Below are 20,369 nucleotides of genomic sequence, written 5' to 3'. Positions count from 1 at the left end.
TTCAAACAGTATAGCGTTTATTTAGACAGATGGATGATGTTGCCAAGCATGCAAGTTACCATGGCAGGCGGTCAGGCTTGAATTGTGGGCAGTTCTAATGGGGAATCAAAGTTAATTAATATTGCAAATAAACCACAATAAAAAGTTGACATTTTAATTGCTGTGTTCAAACAAACAAAGCGTGTGCACACGTTTACGTCTGCTCAAATCTCGCCTGACAAGCCTTGCAGTCAGCAAAGTGTTGAGGCAGACGAAGAAGCTTCTTGTGAAAACTCCTCATCAACCTGCCCCGGGAAAATTAATTGTTTTCCGCAGCCAATTCAGAGATGCATTAGCATAAATTGACGGCGGCGCTGCACCGCGTGCATACTTAAAGCTGTGGTTCACCCGCCGGTCGGGTATAGAGCCGGATAACTGGCAGGGGTCAGCTGATGGACCGGGACCTCTGTCACAGGGAAGGCCGGCGGTTGAGGTGCCGCCTCAGCAGGATGGCTGACAGGTCGCTCTTATTTATTTATTTTGAGTTTCCTGCCTCATTTAGATCAACTCGCAAACACGTCGCAACATTGACAAGTGTGCAATGTCTAAACGTTCAATTAGTTCGATAAATCCGACAAAGAGCTGAAAGCTTCCTTCTATTTGGGCCGCCATATTTGTTTTTTTTTGCTAACTCCACCACACAAACCAGTGCTTCTGACAAATTCTTTGGGTATTTTGAGAAAAGCACGCTACAAACATATTATGACACATGGGAACTATATTAAGATGTAAATAAAATAAGATAAATTAAATAAAGACCCTCTGCTAGCTTGGGTTGAAACAGTGACAGTGGCCACATAAACAGTGCTTGAAAGCACCGAGTGACATAGCTGACATCTTCACAATAAAGATGCATTTTTAACATCTAATAAAGGGAAAACATCAACGCAAACTGCAGGATAAATAGAGGTTCTAGCAATCAGCTCGAGGTGACAAGCGGAAATGCATCCTTTGAGTCGGTGTCCTTCCCGAACGCGTACCATTTATCTTGACTGTCAAAGGAAAGAGGACATGATAATGAAAGGTGTACACCCCAGTGAGCATCTCTCACATTGGCACCACAATAACACATGCACGGAGCTCCAAAAGGAGCCTGCTTGGAAGGACATGTCTGATGTGTTTTTTTATTGATGGTGCCTGAGTTTTGGTTAAACTCCAATTGGAGTAAATAGGTGAATTTCTGGACATTTGTGTAAAAAGTGAGTCATTATGATCAAAATGGTGGCTTTCAGACTTTCCCATTTTACTCCCCAAAAGATGAGCTTTTTCCGAGTTTCATTATTGTGCTACATTTTCATGATAGCTGACTGGTCGTTGACAGGACACTAATAATATTTAAATAGTTTTACCCAACTGCCATCTCCAGGTTTGGTGTCCTTCATCAGTATTGTGTACAAGTGCTTCCCTCTGGTGGACAGCCACGTAACTGCAACAGCAATAACGGTCAAGTGGTTCTTATGCTGGTAATTATCATTGGACAATTTTTACCAGTTGAGATGCATTATGGAATAACTTCATGCCCTATTTGATGTTATAATTCGCTTCAACTACATGCAATTAATGGGTAATATAGTTCAGCCATAAGTAGATTATACACTTCTACTTTGCATTTGTGAAATAGATTTCCCCCTTTTTCTTCAGAGCTGCTAATCTAATTTAACGGCACTGTATTTGTACCGTAAACATATTGTAGTGACAAAGGTAGTTCATATACTGCAATAGTTTAACCTACAATTAGGTTGGAATATATTTGGAAGCGACAAAGGAAATGCCCATTATAAAGCACATTCGCTTCCTCTGTGAGAATGTTAACTGCAAACTTCCAACATAATTATGCTTGCAAGTACTGCATAGTTATAGTCCCGTTTGCTGATGATCCAAACAGGATTACCTGTCTTGACATGGGCCTGTAATCTCTTCCCATTTCTTATGAAAATTATAAATTTTATGGGAGAAACTGGGTTTTTTTTAAGACCAAATATTTTATATAGCTTTTGTTCTCATTGGGGTCAAAGGTTACTGGAGTCCTTAGGGAAAACTGTGAGGCACACATGCAAACCACCAACACACTGGGTTAACAAAATTATTTTTATTATCATTCAAGAGACAGCAGTGGAGTCACAAAAATATGAAATCTTTCAATCTAACATACAATAAGACAAAAGGCATAAAACATAAGCAGAGTATTGTAACATTACCAGCAACACCGTGACATGATCCAAATTTGACTGTTACAACATGGTTCCTTAGAAGAAGCCCTCCCAGTGTCATCAACAGGCCGGGACAAGTGCAATACCGAGCACATCCAGAGCATTGCCACCTCTCCCAACCTGCTCAGACCGGGATCAAATCTGCCGAGATTGGTGTTGGCTCCGTGGTCAGTTTTGCATGGATTTGCACAGCGCCGCAAAAAAATAGCTGAAAGCAAACCAGCAAAACTAACCACAAAGTCACGTGGGGCCATTCCTTGCTTGCGTCCTGTCCTGTCCTGGGCTGGAATGGCATCGAGAAGTACTTGAAGTGCTCACACTGCAGTAGATGGTCAAGACACTACCTGCACTATAAGCACTTTAATACCGCTGAAACTCACATCTCTTCCATTGGCCGCCATCAAAAGGCACAGGTTAGTGGTAAAAATACAGGACTCCATCAGCTTTGCATAGATTTGCACAACTCTTGTTCTTCTTGCAGCGCAACCACGCAAAGCTAACAGAGCACTGCCGCCGGTGTGTTTGCACAAACAGACGCACAACATGGAGCGGTGCGGGGCCGCTCATGCCAGAAGGGGCACTTAGGGCAGTAGGTGCACGTTGACTTAACTATCTGCACTAGATGCACCTTAGCATAAGCACCCGAGGCTGTCTCGCTTGGGGACGTCACTCGCGCGTGGTTTGACATTCGGGTGCATAACATTAGCGCGTGGAGTGACATCACACCGGCCACGAAGACAGTGATTCTCTGGGAAAGCTTTTCTGTCCATGCACCACAATAGTGCCGAAAGTGCCTCCACTGCAGTAGATCTCACAAGACTACCTGCACTGTAAGCACTTTGACACTAAAGCGGCCTGACATGATTCCTGGTGATGTCCATCTGCGTTCCGTCACCTGAAAGCAGAAAATGAGTCACAGAATCAAGAGTTTGTTGCCATCGCTTTGATTGATGACTGTCAAATAAAAATGAAGGTTGTTAGAATTAACCAAAACAAAATCAACCTGGGCCTAAATGTAACTCTGCCAGAACCGAAACAGCTAGCAAACAAACTTCTCTCTCTCCCACTGTAGGCCTTTTAAATGTTTACATACATGACTCCACTCTAAGCTGAAGATTTAAATACAGCTGTAAAAGATCAACTAAAATGGGAAAAGTACTTTTGAGATATGGATAGGGATTTCTTCAGCATGAAAGTGACAATACAAGATTTACAGTTGGTTCCACACAATATGGGCATGCTTAAAAATGACATGGAACATATTTACTATTCTACTGCTTGGCGCTTTATTCAATTACATTTTACGATATGGTCCAAATATGGTAATTTTTAAAAGCCTATATATTATTAAATCAATCATTTGATCCATCAATTTGCAATCCACAAGAGACATACTGCTGCATTTTACGTCATCGAATTTAACGGTACTCGCAAAACAAAACTTCAATTTCCATAAATGAGAAAACTAATGCACATTTTGAGTGATTGACTTTGACTTTCAAGCGCTTACTCAACTTTACTAGTTTGATATTGAGCTGTACTTTACGCAAGCCAACAGCACGTGACCTCCTTTGTTCCTTCCTTCCTTCCTGCAAGTGTAATTGTACCCTTCCTTTGCCTTGTCTTCCCTCACTCCTTTTCTGAACTTTTTCCTGACTTCCACCCCCGCTGACCTGTTTTGTTTTTTTCATGTCATCTTTCCTTCACGACTACCTCCTTTCCTTCTCTCTGTCCCATTTTACTCACACATCCTTTCTCCCTTCAGTTTAAATACAGAAGAAAAAGTTTTTATTTTTTATTCAGTCATAATTTTTCAGCCTTCATTATATATCAGAACCCTCCTTCCCAATGTCCTTTCTACCCAGGGACAAAGCTAATTGCTCATTAGGTAGCTTTTAATTTTATTAGATTTTTTAAAATTCTGTTTTAGTTTTAGGGAGGTTTTGTGAGAGTTTAATTTGAAAATGTTTCATTTATCTAGTGTACGTATATGATCTGTATAAAAAGGAACAACAAATTGTGCAATAGAGTGAACTGCAATCCCTAAACAACTGTTCGTTATCTTTCTTCTGAATGGCCTCACAGTAATACTGAAAAACAGTAATATAAAATGTATCCCCAAAGCACTCATTTTAGGTTGTTAAAAATGTTTTTCAATTTTGATTTGACTTATTTTGTTAACTATACATTTTGTTCTTGACTTATATTAGCAGTTAATGGCATCCCTTATAAGTAAACTTGGGAACCAAACCTTTATTCTACCAGTGGTAGAATAAATAAAGGCATAATTTCACTGCTTCTAAAACAACCTTCAGAAATGCTACATTATCTCGTATTTTCTTGAAAATTGCCTACGGGATCTTCTGACAGATTTTTGACCATTTGAAACCTCAATCAAATCCACAAGATAAGCTGACTGCAAAAACAAGCGGGTGGTAGAACAACACTTTGCACCCTTCCCCCACGCACTAACATGGCGTCCACGCGTCCGCATAGGGAGCAACATCCATCCACCGGCTGGATACGGTCAACAAGAACAAGTGCGCGACTACAATACACTAAAACTCGGCGTGGCTCCGACCACTACGACGTGCTTGCGTGGAAAGTGGAATAGCCTCCACACACGCGCACACGTTGCGGGTGTCTCCACTTCATGCTCACCAAAACACGCGAAGATGCGGGCATGTTTTAGCCAAACACGTTGTTGTTATTTAAACCACACTTGTGCCATTTTGGTGGATCTTATCAGGGCTGTTAAGTGGGAAAGTGAGCTTTAAAAGAAGAGCGACTGACTAAAAGACGCTCTAAATTAGCTAGCTAGTTAGCCAGCTAGCTTCCCCTTCTAATCATATACTTCAAATTTAAGCAGCTAACTTGGTGGTTAAGAGACAACACGTACTTATAAAGACTGTTAATCTCGGTTGCTTTCAGTGGCATGGGGAGTTCACATAATCATGGTTTACACAAAACTGCGAAGTAATTCAACGCTGTTTTCGTGTTTGCCCATTAGCATTAGCCGTTAGCTGGCTAACAACGTAGCATCGCGCGCGGCCTGCTTCAACTCCCCATGTGCTGCCGCTTTGTTCCGGAGCTACTTTTTAAGTATCCGGCGGATAAACTCGCCCGAATTTTGGGCGTTATCCACCAAACAGGTCGTCCACTACGGCTTTGAGCGAGCCGCGGGATTCGGTAGGCTACGGGAGGGGGAAAGACGCAGGTAGCACGCGAGGACGTCGCTAGCGAGCGGTGGAGCGAAAGCAAAAAAGCAACACATGCTTTTCAAATCTCCCTCACCCATGGAGGCGAGGTAACCATGCGCCGCGCACGCACAAAACACTCCTTCCCCAAAACGTGGAAAGTGGCCAATAAAGCACATTTCGGTCCGGTTTAGCAAAATAAAAATGTCCTTTAGACATCAAACAGTTGACTTTGTTTGCAAGAGAACAAGGCTAACAACAGGTTTCTTCACGTAATAACACGCGTGGTGGACACACAACTACTAGCTTACATGGGGTGAGGGGAAACAGCCCTTGAACACTTACCGTTTACTCACTCTTCTGTCATAGATATTTAAAAAAAAGAAAGAAAGGAAAAAGTGACGAAAAAGACGCCACATAGAGAGAGGGGTAAAAGGAGCCAAGCACGACCATGTGCTCCCACTATGACGCTTGGCCGTGTGTTTGTGAATGGTAGTAGGATTGCGAAAGTGGCGCGAGTAAAGCGGCTCCGGGTTTGAGCATGTGCTCAATGAAGGGCGGCTCCCACTGGAAGCCACTGAAGTCCGACTCCCTCATTAGCATAAATCAACCACTTCCTCCCCAAGCACCACTTCAAACTTATTACTGTTACACCAGAAAAAATTCATAACAATACAATAATATGACGTTAATATATTTCTCACTTGAACGTGATAAATATGTTAAAAAGGAATACCTTATCACGTTCAAATTCTACCGTACAAATAAATAAGTCGTTACAAAATAAAGAAGGGATATTTGTTTTACTAGGTACTATCATGCCAACCCTTATCTTTAATTGTTGTTTACTTTGTGAAATGTTCCTGTAAACACTGGTTCACTTATTCAGGCAATGTCTTTATAGTAACAAATTCAGGAAACATGCATATCAATTTATGATTGATATTATTGATTGGAACAATTTCCTTTTGGAAATATATATTGTTTGAGGCTCTAACTTTGATTTCCAAGGCACTAAAAGGACTCCATTGGTGACACAAGCCGGAAGAAATTGCTTGATTTTGTTCTGCTGGTCGCAGAGGTCATGTTTTAACACGGTAACTTATTATGTTTTAATGCAAAATTATTTATGTTTGCATGTGAAATTCATAGGGTGAAAATGGTAATGAAAACGTGATAAGTTTGCCCTCCGGTTAAGGTCACTCGTTGAGTCCTTTTTGTGTCTTATAAATTAAAGTTAGTAGCTGCAGTATATATTTCTCATTTGTACACTTCTGAGCAGCATATTTAATGTGTTAAATTATTTTATTGTTTTAAGGGTTGAATGAATTTTCCCAGGCTACTGTTTAATGTTTTACTTTAACACAAGCCTAAAAATAAAACGCCAGCAAACAATAGTGATTCTGGTTCATGTATGGTCTTTGCCTATGCATTAATAAAAATAAATACACTGATATCCAAGACCAACGTGTATCATTTATTTACACAATTATGATCATACAAGTATTCACGTTTGTATTTCCAGTAAACTAAACACAATTTTCCTAATAATATGGAAACGATTAGGAATAAGGAAATGTAATTAACCCACTGTTAATAGTTGCCTCAGTTTGTTTACATTCTGCTTAGTTTGTGTAGTATCACAGATTTTTAAATAGCAGTCTTAATAGGCTCTTTATTAGAATAAAGTCATATTTTCTATGAATTGAAATTATTATGAAATTATTATAAATACATTTGTTAAACTTGGCTTGATATGGTTACTGTAAAAGTGTTACAAGGTAATGACAATTTTTTTTTATAAACAAATGTATTAACAATTGCGTTTCGTCTTTTTGACACTACCGGGTTACCGTAGGTAACGCTGCTACGTTACGACCGCCTTTACCGGAAGTACCATGACATTTGAAATATTTCAAAATAAGAACCTATCCATTCACGTGATTACACTTAATCACAATAAACGACCAAGAAAACTTCTGTGTTGCAATTCATTACTGCATATTTTGCACAAAAGTGAAATATATTCCTCGCCTTTTTTCATCTTAGCTCACAATGTTCCCTGGAACGGGTTGAAGCTTTTTATTACGAAGGTACAAGTATTTCAGGATTTCCTGTTAATTCCGTAGTAGGAGACTGCGTCGGACGTTCACCTTCCCCATGCTCAACCTCATGTCAACTTCACGTCAATACCATCACATCTACACTTTCACGTCGAGGAAGTAATGGTGAGTTTAGTGTGAACACTTATGTGTTCTTAATTCCTCTGAACACACAAATGAAATTGAGGGTAATACAAAGTGTAAACAATATTGCTTTTAATCAATTGCAACATTCCGTGTTTGCATGGTCTTCAGTGTTATGGTAGTTGTGTTACAGCATGTTCAGTAATGAGTACTTCAAATTGATTTCAATGGTGTATGGTCATCTATTCGTCGCAGAAATGACTCTCATTTGAATTCAATTTACTGTACCCCAGAAAGCGATTTTATTGCCATTGTCAGTGAAAGGTTATGTCCAATGGTGCAACGTGAAACTAAAAAGATGGCATGTAATGTAATAAAGTAATGCATATATTTAAGTATAGTGCAGCTCGTTTATATTTCATCTTTACAAGAAATAACTAACATACTAACATTAGATTTTAAGGACTTTTTTTCCCCAGTCCTTGACTTTCACAAATTTATTTACTGTTGATACATGGGTGATTAAGCAAAATGCAGAATCAGTTTGAAAATGTAATTGCATTTACTTGGATGATTTAAACAGAGCCCATTAAAAATGTGTCCTAGTTCGGATGATAATGTTTACTGTAAATATTATGGGAATAAAAAGTACGTATTGAATGAGTTCATAATATAATGAAATAGTAACTGTTTTACTTTTATTCTTCTACTGTATTTTTATGATTTAGTTTACATTTAAACTATAACATTACATTGTGATATAAAACAAAACAGTCACAGTCTCGCATTTGTCTTTTTCAGCCGACAGATTCATGGCTGCCTGCGTGCTGTGTCGCTTGAGACCGAGGCTACGCTCCCTTTCGGGTTTGAAAAAGGGTTTTGCTCACCGCGTTATTAGCGAACTTGAGATTGATTCGGATGAGCAGGACAAAAGAACGTCGGAGTTCCAACTCATGGATGCCCTTCCGCTTGATGACTACAGGGTCCATTATAGCCCATCTTCATTTCACCACCCTGTAGGAACCAAATCTGCCCTCTCCAACAGTCAAGGTGATATTGATGATGAAGAACCATGTCTCCCCACTCTGGCTCCTTCTTTCTGGCAGCAGAGCAATCGCTACAGCATAAACTCCTCACGGCATCTTTCCAGCTCCAAAAACACTTTGCTCGACTTAGCCTTCAACCGAGGTTCCGAATCCAAAATATCAGTGCAGCTCCATCAAAGAATATCCACGTCACCTGATGTTCAAGTTGATGCTCGTGCTTTTCTCAAGTGCCGGCCTGATTATTCATCCAGAACCCTTGATCTTACCCAAAGACCTCCTCCCATTGAATGGGAACAGGTGGTGCAAGTACTACGGAAAGTGTCTTTCCTTAAAGGCACCATGAAACCGTCCAACATTTGTTGTTTCTTTGAGGAGCTCAGCCACACCGACGCTGACAAGGTGTCACTGGTGAAGACTGACCAACGCTTCATCATACTTCTTCGCTACTCGGTGGAGAACCTTCGCCTCTTTTCTCTCCATGAGCTCCTGAACATACTGAGCTCATTAGTGTGGCTGGAAATGCCTCATAGTCACACGGTACTCGGGCTGTACGAAGCTGAGCTGCGGCGCCGTGCCGACCGGATGACTTTAGACCAGTTGCTTTTGGCAGCCGACTTGTGGCGCTGCCTTGGCAGGAAGGTGCCTCAATTCCTCAAGCTACTTTATGACTTAGTCCATTTATATCTTGGACAAGTCAGGCTCCCAGAGCTGGTCCAACTGTTGTACATCATGGGAGAAGGGAGGCAGTGCCCCAAAGTTCTGATCGAGCCCATCGAGCAGCTACTCGTGCGACACGTCCAGCAGCTCCAGCCGGAGGAGGTTGGTGCAGTCTGCTTGGGCCTCTTCAAATCCCAAACTGCCCTTTCAGAAGTAGCGGTGACTCGCCTCGTCAATAAGGCGCACTCCCTCGTTGGGGATATGAGTGACTTTGCCATGGTCAATGTGTTCAAATACCTGCGTTTCAGCTACTTGTTTCACAGCGCCTGGATGGAGGCCATGACGCACGAGGTGCCGCGACGATCTCATGGGATGGGAGTTAAGGGGCTCATGCACGTGGCGCTGGCTTGCTCGGCTTTGCATTACCGCAACAACGGCATCCTCGTCGCCATCGCCGAGAGAATTCCAGCGCTGGTGCCACACTGCCGGAGTAAAGACTCATGCAAGCTGTTGTGGGCTTATGGCAACTTAGGCTTCCTCCCTGCTCAAAGTCCAAGTTTTTACCAAAGTCTTACCGAGGCTCTTAGACTGAAGAAGGCTGAATTTCTACGCTACCCAGAACATCTGCTCACCGGTCTTCTCGGCCTAGCCTTCGTCTCGCAGTTCCCTGAGGACCTGATCGAGTTAGCCTTGAGCCCGGACTTTGTCAGCTTAGCGCTGAAGTCACCGCAACTGGATCTGAAGAAAGACTTGTTCACCTTGGACAGAGCTGTGGCTCTGGAGTTGCCCCACTGGACCGGTCCTCGGCTGAGCCTCCAACTGAGAGAAGAGGTGAAAGAAATGTTGTGGAAGTTTGTCCAATCGGACGTGTGTCAGAAATTTGAGGTGAAGGAGGCAGAGGCTGCACTGCAAGAATTGCTGGGAGGAGACAAGTTTGTGTGTAAAAGAATGATCCTGCCCCACATGCGATCCATCGACCTTGAAGTGCACCTTGACTCTTCTGGTCAGCCCCTTCCCGTTAATCCGGAATCTCAAACAGTCATCCAGAACAGTTCTTCCAAATGTCCTCCAAAGCAGGGTTTGGGGAGAATGAATCTAGGTGTGAGCGTGACTGACAATCTCATAGCACAACTTACAAATGCCAAGAACCTCCCAGGTCCACCAATCGCCCCTCCCAAAGTTCAAACTCTTTCTGCTGTGCAGCCCGATGAAAGACAAACTTTGTTTGACACCAGGCTAAACTTGACGGGCGCCATCACAGAAATGATCACCGCTCCCAGCAGCCGAAGATCAGCCCCCGCAGACCCCGGCGCCATCGTGAAACTCGCCATCCAAGTGTCCAGCCGGAACCACTACTGCATACAGTCACAACAGCTACTGGGCCTTTACGCCATGAAGAGAAGGCAACTGGAGTTGGCGGGTTACAAGGTTGTAGAGCTTTGCTATAACGAGTGGCTTCCTATGTTGAGAAAAAGCAGAACTGAGAAGATGGCCTACCTTCACTGCAAGCTCTACAACAGCCTGGAAACTTGACCTCACACAGCTGCTGGTTTTGAATGAAATAGGATGCTTTACAAATTTGCCATACGAATGTGCTAAGCATAGAAAATGTCCTGATAGACTTTTGTGTACATCATCCATATACTGTATGATAAAATTAAATCTCAAAATTTGTTTAAAAAAAAAAAAAAAAACATCCATTTGTCATTATCTTTGTCCTCACACTATCAAAATGAGGCACAATATATTTGTGCAGTGTCTTGCAAAAGTATCCACACCCTAGTCTTTTTTTACTCGTTTTGTTACATTAAAACCTCATTCACAATTTACTTATCTGGTTTTCAATTTTAATGTAATTTTATGTTTTTCAGGGCTTTGTAACAATGGTTTATACATTACAATATCCTTTTTCTTATGTAAAACATTTTTAAAATATATATAATGTACATTTTATTTCAAACGTCATACTAGTTTGTTCAGATCCGTCCATCTATCCGAATATAATTTGAATTGGAAAATTCAGCCACAATTCCTAAGAAAACAACAAATAAAAGACCACCAGGAAAAATATCTATATTGTGTTTAAACATTTGCTGCTATTATAAATGATGCCACTAGAGGGCGCTCTCCAACAAGGTACTAGTACAATGCATCATCCAATAAATTCCAGTTCAAAAGCTGCGTCATGACTTTTGTATGACAATGTAGTACGTTCATTCTGATGTCTTTAGATGGGCTTTTCTACCTTGCAAACTGCTACCACAATAAATGTGATACATTCAAATAATACACCTACACTTTTGACATATAATTAAATTGAAAAAAGATTCAGTATTCATATTTTCTGTAGAAGTGATTGTTAATTGGTCCCATTGCTATGTTTAAGCTGTGAATCACACAAAGGAGAAGATGTAAATATGCAACATTGCTATTATGAATCTCTGCAAGCATTTAAATTTCATATGATCACTTCAATAGCATTTCAGAGAAATAACATAAGAACAATAACAAGCTTTTCTATTTTTAACAGGTTCATGGGCTACTCATGTGGTCCTCGAGGGTTACCAGCTGCCAAGTCCCGTGTTGGTGAGCGCTGAGCTGTGTGTATCCCAGATCCTTCAAAATGGTGCCAAACATAAAGGTGTTCCGAGACAATTTTTGGGAAGTGCTCAAGCACCCCTAAAATTTTAGATTTATTATTATTTTTACCACATGTCCCTATGGTACTGAATGTAATATTTGACATTTAATTGTAGCTCACGTTTTATATGTTAGGAAGGAGTTATTATTAATTTATAAAAAAAAAAAAAAAAAGCTATTATACAAAACATGACGGAGACACCACCATTTTCCTCTGAGTCAGATGAGAGACGCTTGCTGTTGTGCCGTATGCATATGTTCATCTCAAACCAAGGCTACTGACTGGATCCCTATGAACTCATTCATTGCCATCACATTTAAAATTGATATTTGACGTCTTGAGCCGTCAATGGCAGTGAATGACTTAAAACGCTCACTCCTAACATATCACAGAGCGTGAAAGGATCTCGGAAAGAACCATATTAGTATTCACAAAACTGCAATGCCGCTGTTGTTCTTTGACTTTCGGCTTACTCCCTTTTAGTCAGGCAGTATCAAATACTTTACACTTATAAAGACCCAAAAGACAGTAAGTGCATTTTAATTAGTCAAATGCAGAGTCAATGGCCTTGAGACATTACTGTAAAAGTGAATTCACATTTGGACCTTTCATGTGGCAAAACTCTGGCAGCCAATTTCACACCTCTGGGTGAGCAAGGAGCATTCCTTTGAAGTGCACACGACTCCCTTTCTCATTTAGCGCCTTTTATTAAATATTATATAACTCTTGCGCTTTACCTGTGCTCAGTGATGCGTCTGACCTTGGTTTTGTATTTTGCAAACAGTCAATTTCTTCAATTTCCTTGATCACTCGATGGCCTTTCTGCTTAATTAAGCAGCTATCAATACAAGTAGGTAAATAGAGGATAATCATCAGGCTCAGACACGACGTTGCAGGCAGTTAGCGGAGGCGCTGTGAATGCTGTCTCAGTAATCCTCATCTTATTTGCATTTCAATTCTTCTGCTTTTTCTCCGGTTGGAGGCTAATCCAGCGGCATCTGAATATGTGGCCTCGGCGTGCAGTCGGCATCTCTCGACTCATCCCGAGGGAGAGATACTACATTGTGTCTCGCTCTAATTCTTTCATATACTTCATTGTAGGAAACAGACAAATCCCAATGTCTCGTAAAACGCTGACGCAACAGCTCGAATGCAACAGAAGCGGCCAAAATGAGCAAATCGTTTTGCGGAGTCGGTCCATCTCTAGATGGTGTTTGGGCGTACGTCGGCTCGTCTCGGCTCGGCTGACCTCTCGGACGCCGTTCGGAATTGTGTCTGGTTCTGAAGCTTTTAACATTCCTCACACACACACGCGCACACATTGTTAACCAACTGCGGTCTACTTAAATTGATGGAAAGTGTTTGCATTCAACTCTATAGATACACTTAATAGAGTTCTGAATGGCAATAAACCGGAAGCAAGAGGTTGAAGACAATCTGTTTTGAGATACTGGTTCATTTAGGATCACCGTTTCCCATAGGAAATAATGAAAATTTAATGAGTAAGTTCCAAGGTCAAATTGTTGCTATCAACTCGAATTGATGGGGGAAGTTTTTGCATTCAGCTCTTGTTTGAACCGCTTCTAAAACGTAATATGGACGAAGTTAAGCAGCTAAAGGCAATCTGTTTTGAGATGCTGCTCGACTCTATTATTTTTTTCACACAGAAATAAACGGTTTCGGGGTCAAAGTGTTCGCGTCATTATTCCGCTTTTGTGATGTATCCACGGGCAATGTTTTAAAATAACAGAGTGAGAATTGAAGGAAGGAAGACTTGCATCGAGACCTTTCCCTTTAGCATTTTAAACTGTCCTGTTTTGATCAGCGATTTTGGCAGCTATGGCGGGTTGTGCTAATAAGATGTCAATATGGCTGACATGTTTTTGTTTCACCATGCTGAGTACCGGGCGTGATTCATGAGTGTACAGACCCCGAGTCGGGAGTTATGAACACTTTTGCGCTTATTTTGTTTTTAGAAAGTACATCTCGGTGTCATCTCGAACGTAAGCTCGCGCAGGGAGAGCCACGCACACTGCTAATTAGTCTAAAAACATACTACCTCGTTTTGTCTCTTTGTCCTCCATTCTTTACACGCCTGCTATAAATACGCCCGCCGACAATATGCTCCGAGGGCTTTGTAATTATCGCGGGATGTGTTTTAAATGCTGAAATTTCTCTGTAAATGTTTACTCCCGCCGAAGTCACGTACAGTATGAAATTAATTATGAGTTATACTTGGGTTCATTAGTCACTCTTTGTTCCACTGCTCGGTCATGACTTTTTTCATTCCCGCCACTTTATTAGGTACATTTACAGAATTGGATGAGATGTATCAAAGATTCTGCCTTTACAAAGATAGTTTTGAGAGGTATTCACTTGACTTTCTTAAGGTGTGGTTACCTTTTATTCAGGCTAATGGGATATAAAAGCAAGCAATTTGAATCCTTCATATCTTTTGAGGAAAAACTTATTTAAATTTTACATTTATTGTGACCTTGGCTGATTGTAAGTCAGATACAGTATGTTATTTTGCCCATCAGGAAGGTTTCCTTTCAGTATTTGGTGCCGGTCATCTCTCTGGATCTATGAGGTGCTCAACTTTCCGAGCCTTAGGCAGGATGACAAGCTTCACCTCAGGTTTTCAACTCTTTGCAGCAAGTACGCACTTTGCTCAGTGACACTGTTGTTGCAAAGTAAAATTCGCATGTTTTGACACTAGCGGATATGTTTTCTTGGGTAGAGTACAGCATGTGAATTGTGCCTTTTAATATTTAATATATTATACTTAATATATATAATATTTAATATATAAATTACAATATTAATTTAACATTATATTCGTATTAAGTTGACAATGGGTTTGTCCCTTTAGATGTCTTCAAAAATGGAGTGATATGGTTAGTATTATTAAAATGATTTGTTATAAATTATTCATATTATACCTATTTTTTTTCTCTTGATTCAAGTGGTCATGCGTGAGCTGGAACTTTTATCCTATGGACAATTTAGAATCTTCGATTGTGAAATCAAACAAAAACATTATTCATATGAATATTTCAAACTCTATTTATGTACTTATGGTATAGGCCACTCCTCTCGGCTGACGTACGGTGTTTCTCACCGTTTGTAATTCATAACCAGTGACCGGTTCTGTTTACTATAAATATCTCTCCAGAGGCCGATATACTTTTTTATTTGCCTGCAATTTTGCTTCGCTTCGCTTTAAAGCCGTTCCAGCCAGACTTCTGTGAAAAGTGTACACAAGCACTTGATATCAATCATAGGTTGGCTTAGTGATGAGCATGGCTTCGCCATCTTTTCCTCATCATTCATCATATTGTGAGAACAATACATATCACAAGTGTAGTTTATTGGAGCCTTTGACTGTAGAACAAAAGTCACCATTATAACATATTTCACCCTTCATACAAGTGTAAAAAGATGTTAACCACCATAATACGAATACAAAAACCGTACTCACCTCTTTGGTTGCTGACACAGCACTACGACCTCCGACCACAATAAATATTGTCAAAATGTGTTAAACTGAAATTTGTATACAGATGTTGTATTGGATCCTATTAGACCATACAGGTAGTTAATTATATCAAGTGTGAATGTAGCAATTAAGAGAAAACAAAACTGGCTCGGACTTGGTGTCATACATTCAAGAGAGTCACGCACTGCTAACCTCTAAGCAGACATTAAAGTAGCCCACATTCTTTGCTTTTAACTCCTCCTTTTCTTTATGCTAATTTATATTTTAGTCTGCGAGAAGACCTCGGTAACCCTGTCGACAAATGTAAAGTGATGTGCTATGTAATTATTCATGACATTATCTCAAACACTCGTAAAAACTCGCTGTGGAACTGTTCAGCGCCAAGTCACCACGAACACGCAATCGCCATACCGGCAAGTGTAGGGAAAGATTGTGGTCAGTGTGTTTGTTTGTGAATTGTGTCCTTGCCTGTGTTGTGTTGTCAGGAGGGCTGCTGAGGAAGCTGTTTGATAAAAGAAAGAGCTGCAGGAATTTAAAATCTTTCCAGTGTACCAAGTTCTGTTTGTAAATAATTGATGCTTTTTACAGTACATTCACATTGACTTGACATTGCAAAACATTGTGCACTACTGCACATTGTTTGAGAACATTTCCATCCCGTGAAAAGCATCGCAACATCTGTGCCTTTCATTTACAAGAGGAGCCACAGTCAAATCAGAAAGCCAGTCTGAGACATAACAACCATTGACCTTCGTCTCTCATAATGATAATACTGTAATAGTAAGAAGAATAGCAGACATTAGTACTATTTGCATCCCGAGGCAGGAGAGTTGATGGCCATGTCATTCTTCTTATCCACATTTTTATTCCAAACGGATGACTATGCAAACTCACTCAAATCAGCGGTGTAATTTCGTTTTTTTTTTTTTTTTTGCATAAACATGTTAAACATGGTGGAGGTAATCCAATCCCGCTGAGGAAGCTTTTCATTCAACAGAGGAACACGAGGCCTATTTTAAGGAACCCAGCAATGTTATCCCTAGAAAAAAAAAGCACTTAAAAAGCTATATGTTGTCTCAAACAAGCATGTTCTGCAATTTTGAGAATCCTCCAAATCGACGACACTGCAAAAATGAAGGACATTTTTTATTTATTTTTTATTTTGCCCAACCATTTAGACGCGACAACCCGCCTGTCATCTTCGCTGATTTAATGGACTTGACTGCAAACCCACAGCAGTTGACCTCATTCCGCAGAAACCAAAGCATTCCGAGACCTTCTGATCAAAAACTGTGACTTAATGCTTATCAACCTATTCTGCTGCTGATTACAACCAGTTCCCCCATTTAATCCGCACAACTTAATTATACAGGAGATGTCCGACTCCCAAGGACGCTCTTATGCCATAAGCACTGAATCCAAATATGCGTACTAGATGTAGCATCTTTTTTGACAGGCATAACCAAAAAAAAAAGAAAAGAAGTTAGCCTACATCAGCGATGTCACAAATATAAGCTGAATGGGTCAAAAAAGGTGTCCCCAACACATTTGTCCTAAATCTTTTATCACAATCTTGCAAAACAAACTCACATCAGCGCAAGCTCTTTAATTGTGATTAAAGATCTCTGAAACATCTTTAATTAGACGGGATTCGATCGACAAACCCCACAGCTACCCTCATGCCGTACAAGCTGAGCCTTACATTGTTTGATGTTCTTAATGTGTGCTCGTGTCGTGCGTATTACGCGTGCCACAGAAGTGGCATAAGTTGCTATAGCAACGAGCCTTTTCCCCACTCAATTGTATTCCTGTGAGTGGATGTTGCTTTGATCGGGTAGCCAGCGGCTAGGTGAGCCGTTTAATTGTGCCATAACCGCTGGGAAACTCTTCTCTGTGGAGAGACGCAGACATGCAGTCGATATGTTTTACAAGAGGAAATGAAATATCATCAGCGTCCACTGGAGTCTTTGAAAAGTCTGAATTATATATCCTGAGCATTATAAGCATTGATCTGTGCCGTGGACATTTTGGACCACTTGTAAAAAAAAATATAGATGTATACTAGAAAACTCAAGTCACAACTTGGTTTGACAAGTTGTATTAAAATATAAATAAATGAATAAATAAAAATTAATGCACTTTTCTACTTTGGATGTACGCACAGTATATTCACTGCAAAGGTAATTTCCGATATTCCGATATTAAAGATATGGCCTGCATTATTAATAAATGTTGCAAAATGGCCCATTTGAATAATTCATCCTACATTCTTTGGAGTTTCACATCGTAAAGCCACCAGTGAAAAGTGCTTTCAAAGAATTGATTTTAAAATCTAATCTCCATTCTCATGCGTCTGCTCTACAGAGAGCTTCATTTGCAACAAAAAAGACAAAAGAAAAAAGATAAGAAGATGAGCTCAGCTGTAGCCGGTGGCTGGGTTGGTATTAAGTAAATGCAAATATAATTTATTCGCGTGCCTTCCATTTTATGTGATCATTCAGTTTACACCTGAACATCCCACCATGGGAATACTAGCTTTCTTTGGTCTTTTTATATATATATTTTTTAAATTAACTACCTTTCTTCCATGCACACACATTCACACATCCTCCTCCTCAATTACTTGTCAAGTGTTTCTTTCAGTGTTGATTTTTTTTTTTTTTTTGGTGGGGTGCACTATATCACGGATGAGCGCTTTGCCAAGTGATCTGTAGCGAGTGTGTCAAGCTGGCGGTCATGTGTGGCCATTGCATCAGCAGCAACAAATACAGCTGTGTTCAACACTCCATCAGGGATGGATGGATGACTGATGAACAATTTGCCTGCTAACTTGAGTAAATTGACCTTTCGGTTTTTATGACTAAAATATGCTTTTGCCGTCAAAGTGGTAGCCTACTCTGCCTGTGTGTGTATGTATACACATATGCACACAGACACACAGACTCTATATGCATATGTATATATACTATATGTATGTGTGTATATATATGTATATATGTGTGGTTGGAAGCCAACGAAATAGAAAGCCCGCACCAGAGAGGACAACCAGAACCAAGATGAAAAGGGTGGCCCTTCCATTTCTGCTTGCACCTTTAATATGGGTTGAGTCATTGGTTCTGTCAGGCTTATTAATGAAAGTCCCAAACAAAGGTGTAATTTTGCCTTTCCACGCCTCAGGTTTGCTCAGTGTTTTGGAGATGTCTGTGTAGACATCAGAGGAGACTCCTTGTTTTCCCTCCCGTGTATGTAAGACAAACAGCAGCAATGTGACTTGTTTTAAGTCTAGTGAAGATCCACATTTGTTTTCTCTCAGACAGATACAGTACTTGCAAAATACTTTATGTTGCTATTTTGGTCTCGGCCTTAAATGAGCTTGCAATCAATGCTTCAATGACGTGAAATGGCCGCATAATGGATCGTTATACCTCACAAATGGACTTCTTGTATGGTGTTCATCCAGTTTTCTTAAGAGCAGGTTAGTGAATGCTATAAATAACGTAAGTGGCATCTTGATATTTAAAAAAAAAAAAAACAGCAAGGCACCAACCACTTAAGTAGACTACATACTGGGAAACAAGACTATCATGCTATCCAAAACAGAACAGGACAGAAAAAGCAAGTAATTTGGGAACCAAAACTGAGCAATTAAAGGTCAAGGAAAAGGAGTCGAGTCAAAAGTAAAAAAGTTATTTGTGTTTGTAATCTTTTTCTTCAATGCATTTATAATCCGCACCAATTATACACAAATTTTTGCTGTTAACAAATCAAGAATGTAATACATTAAAAAAAGGTTATCTTGCACAGACTATACAAATTCCTGCTCTGTATCCAGGGCGTCCTCAGATCTAAAGTTCAGTACATATTTTTTTTAAAAAGAAATTAGTTTGACCTGTATCTCATAAAAAAAAAAAAGTTATATCCAAAGAAGTCATTTTCATTAACTGTAATGAAATCTTGGAAATCGAGGGAGCCTGCTGACAGTTATCTATCAGCAACGACGGGCGTCGCAGTATCGTATCTTTGCCGGATCGTGATTAACTGAGCGGTATGCGACGCGTGTTGCGGCGGAGGGTCGCCTCAGTCCGCCAGCTCGTTAGGAACCGCCGCGCTTGATTTCCAAACTGGAAGGAGGAGGCAACTTGAAAGTAAAAAATTGTTTTGATGCCCTCGCCACCAGCCGCTGGTACATAGCCCGCAGCACATAATGCTTCCTCGTGCGGTTAATGAGCAACGATATGAATGGTCAAAAGTGGCGTGCCGCTGTTGCCGCACCGCTCTTTGAAGTGGAGCCTTTTGAATATTAATGACATTCATGACCTATTTGCTACTTTACTTTATGGAAATTCTTGATGGCCGCGTTGCCCCAGCGGATTCAGGGAGAACGCGAGCATGCGAGCTGTGAGCAACAACCGTCTCATTCCAATGGGATGATGCGGTTCATCGTTTGAAAACGGCGTCCTCCACCAGGCTTTGAAATAGAGACAATGAAACTTTTATGCAGCGATATATCCTTGACACCAGCTATTGCGAGCATCTTTTGTGCGACATTAATCGAATTAAGTAGGACTCCCGTTTCAACAAAGAGAAATAATCCCTGAAAGTTGAAGAGGACTGATTGAAAAGTGTACGCAGTAGAAGAGGCAATTTGCATGTAGTGACCTTAAACATTGGCTGTTTTATGTTGCAAATCAATAAGGTCTCTGCTGTGACATTGAGAAACAATCCCTCAAAGAACTGCTTAGAACTGCTTTAAAAAAACAACAAGCACTGATCGGCCTTTTCGCACCACTTATTTTCCAGTTAATTCAGAGGAACCTTGAATGCCCTAAAGTCCAACAATTTGCAATTCAGAATTTTGTGTGTGTTGCTATATGGGGGGGTATATTTGAAAATA

At 40.5% G+C, this 20,369-nt stretch overlaps 1 protein-coding gene across 1 annotated transcript; it reads left to right on the top strand.

Moving 5' to 3' along the window:
• Positions 1–7,580: 7,580 nt before the first annotated feature.
• Positions 7,581–11,513, top strand: fastkd5 (FAST kinase domains 5). Its single transcript, XM_085921124.1, has 2 exons — positions 7,581–7,674; positions 8,434–11,513. Exon 2 carries the CDS (start codon positions 8,445–8,447, stop codon positions 10,866–10,868), a length of 2,424 nt encoding a protein of 807 aa, XP_085777250.1. The 5' UTR covers positions 7,581–7,674; positions 8,434–8,444; the 3' UTR covers positions 10,869–11,513.
• Positions 11,514–20,369: the final 8,856 nt, after the last annotated feature.

The sequence above is a fragment of the Syngnathus leptorhynchus genome, chromosome 9 (assembly GCF_054491065.1).
Source record: "Syngnathus leptorhynchus isolate UIUO chromosome 9, UIUO_Slep, whole genome shotgun sequence".
Lineage (NCBI taxonomy): Eukaryota > Metazoa > Chordata > Actinopteri > Syngnathiformes > Syngnathidae > Syngnathus > Syngnathus leptorhynchus.
The sequence above is the reverse complement of the archived record's forward strand: the minus strand, read 5'-3'. Positions and strand labels throughout refer to the sequence as shown.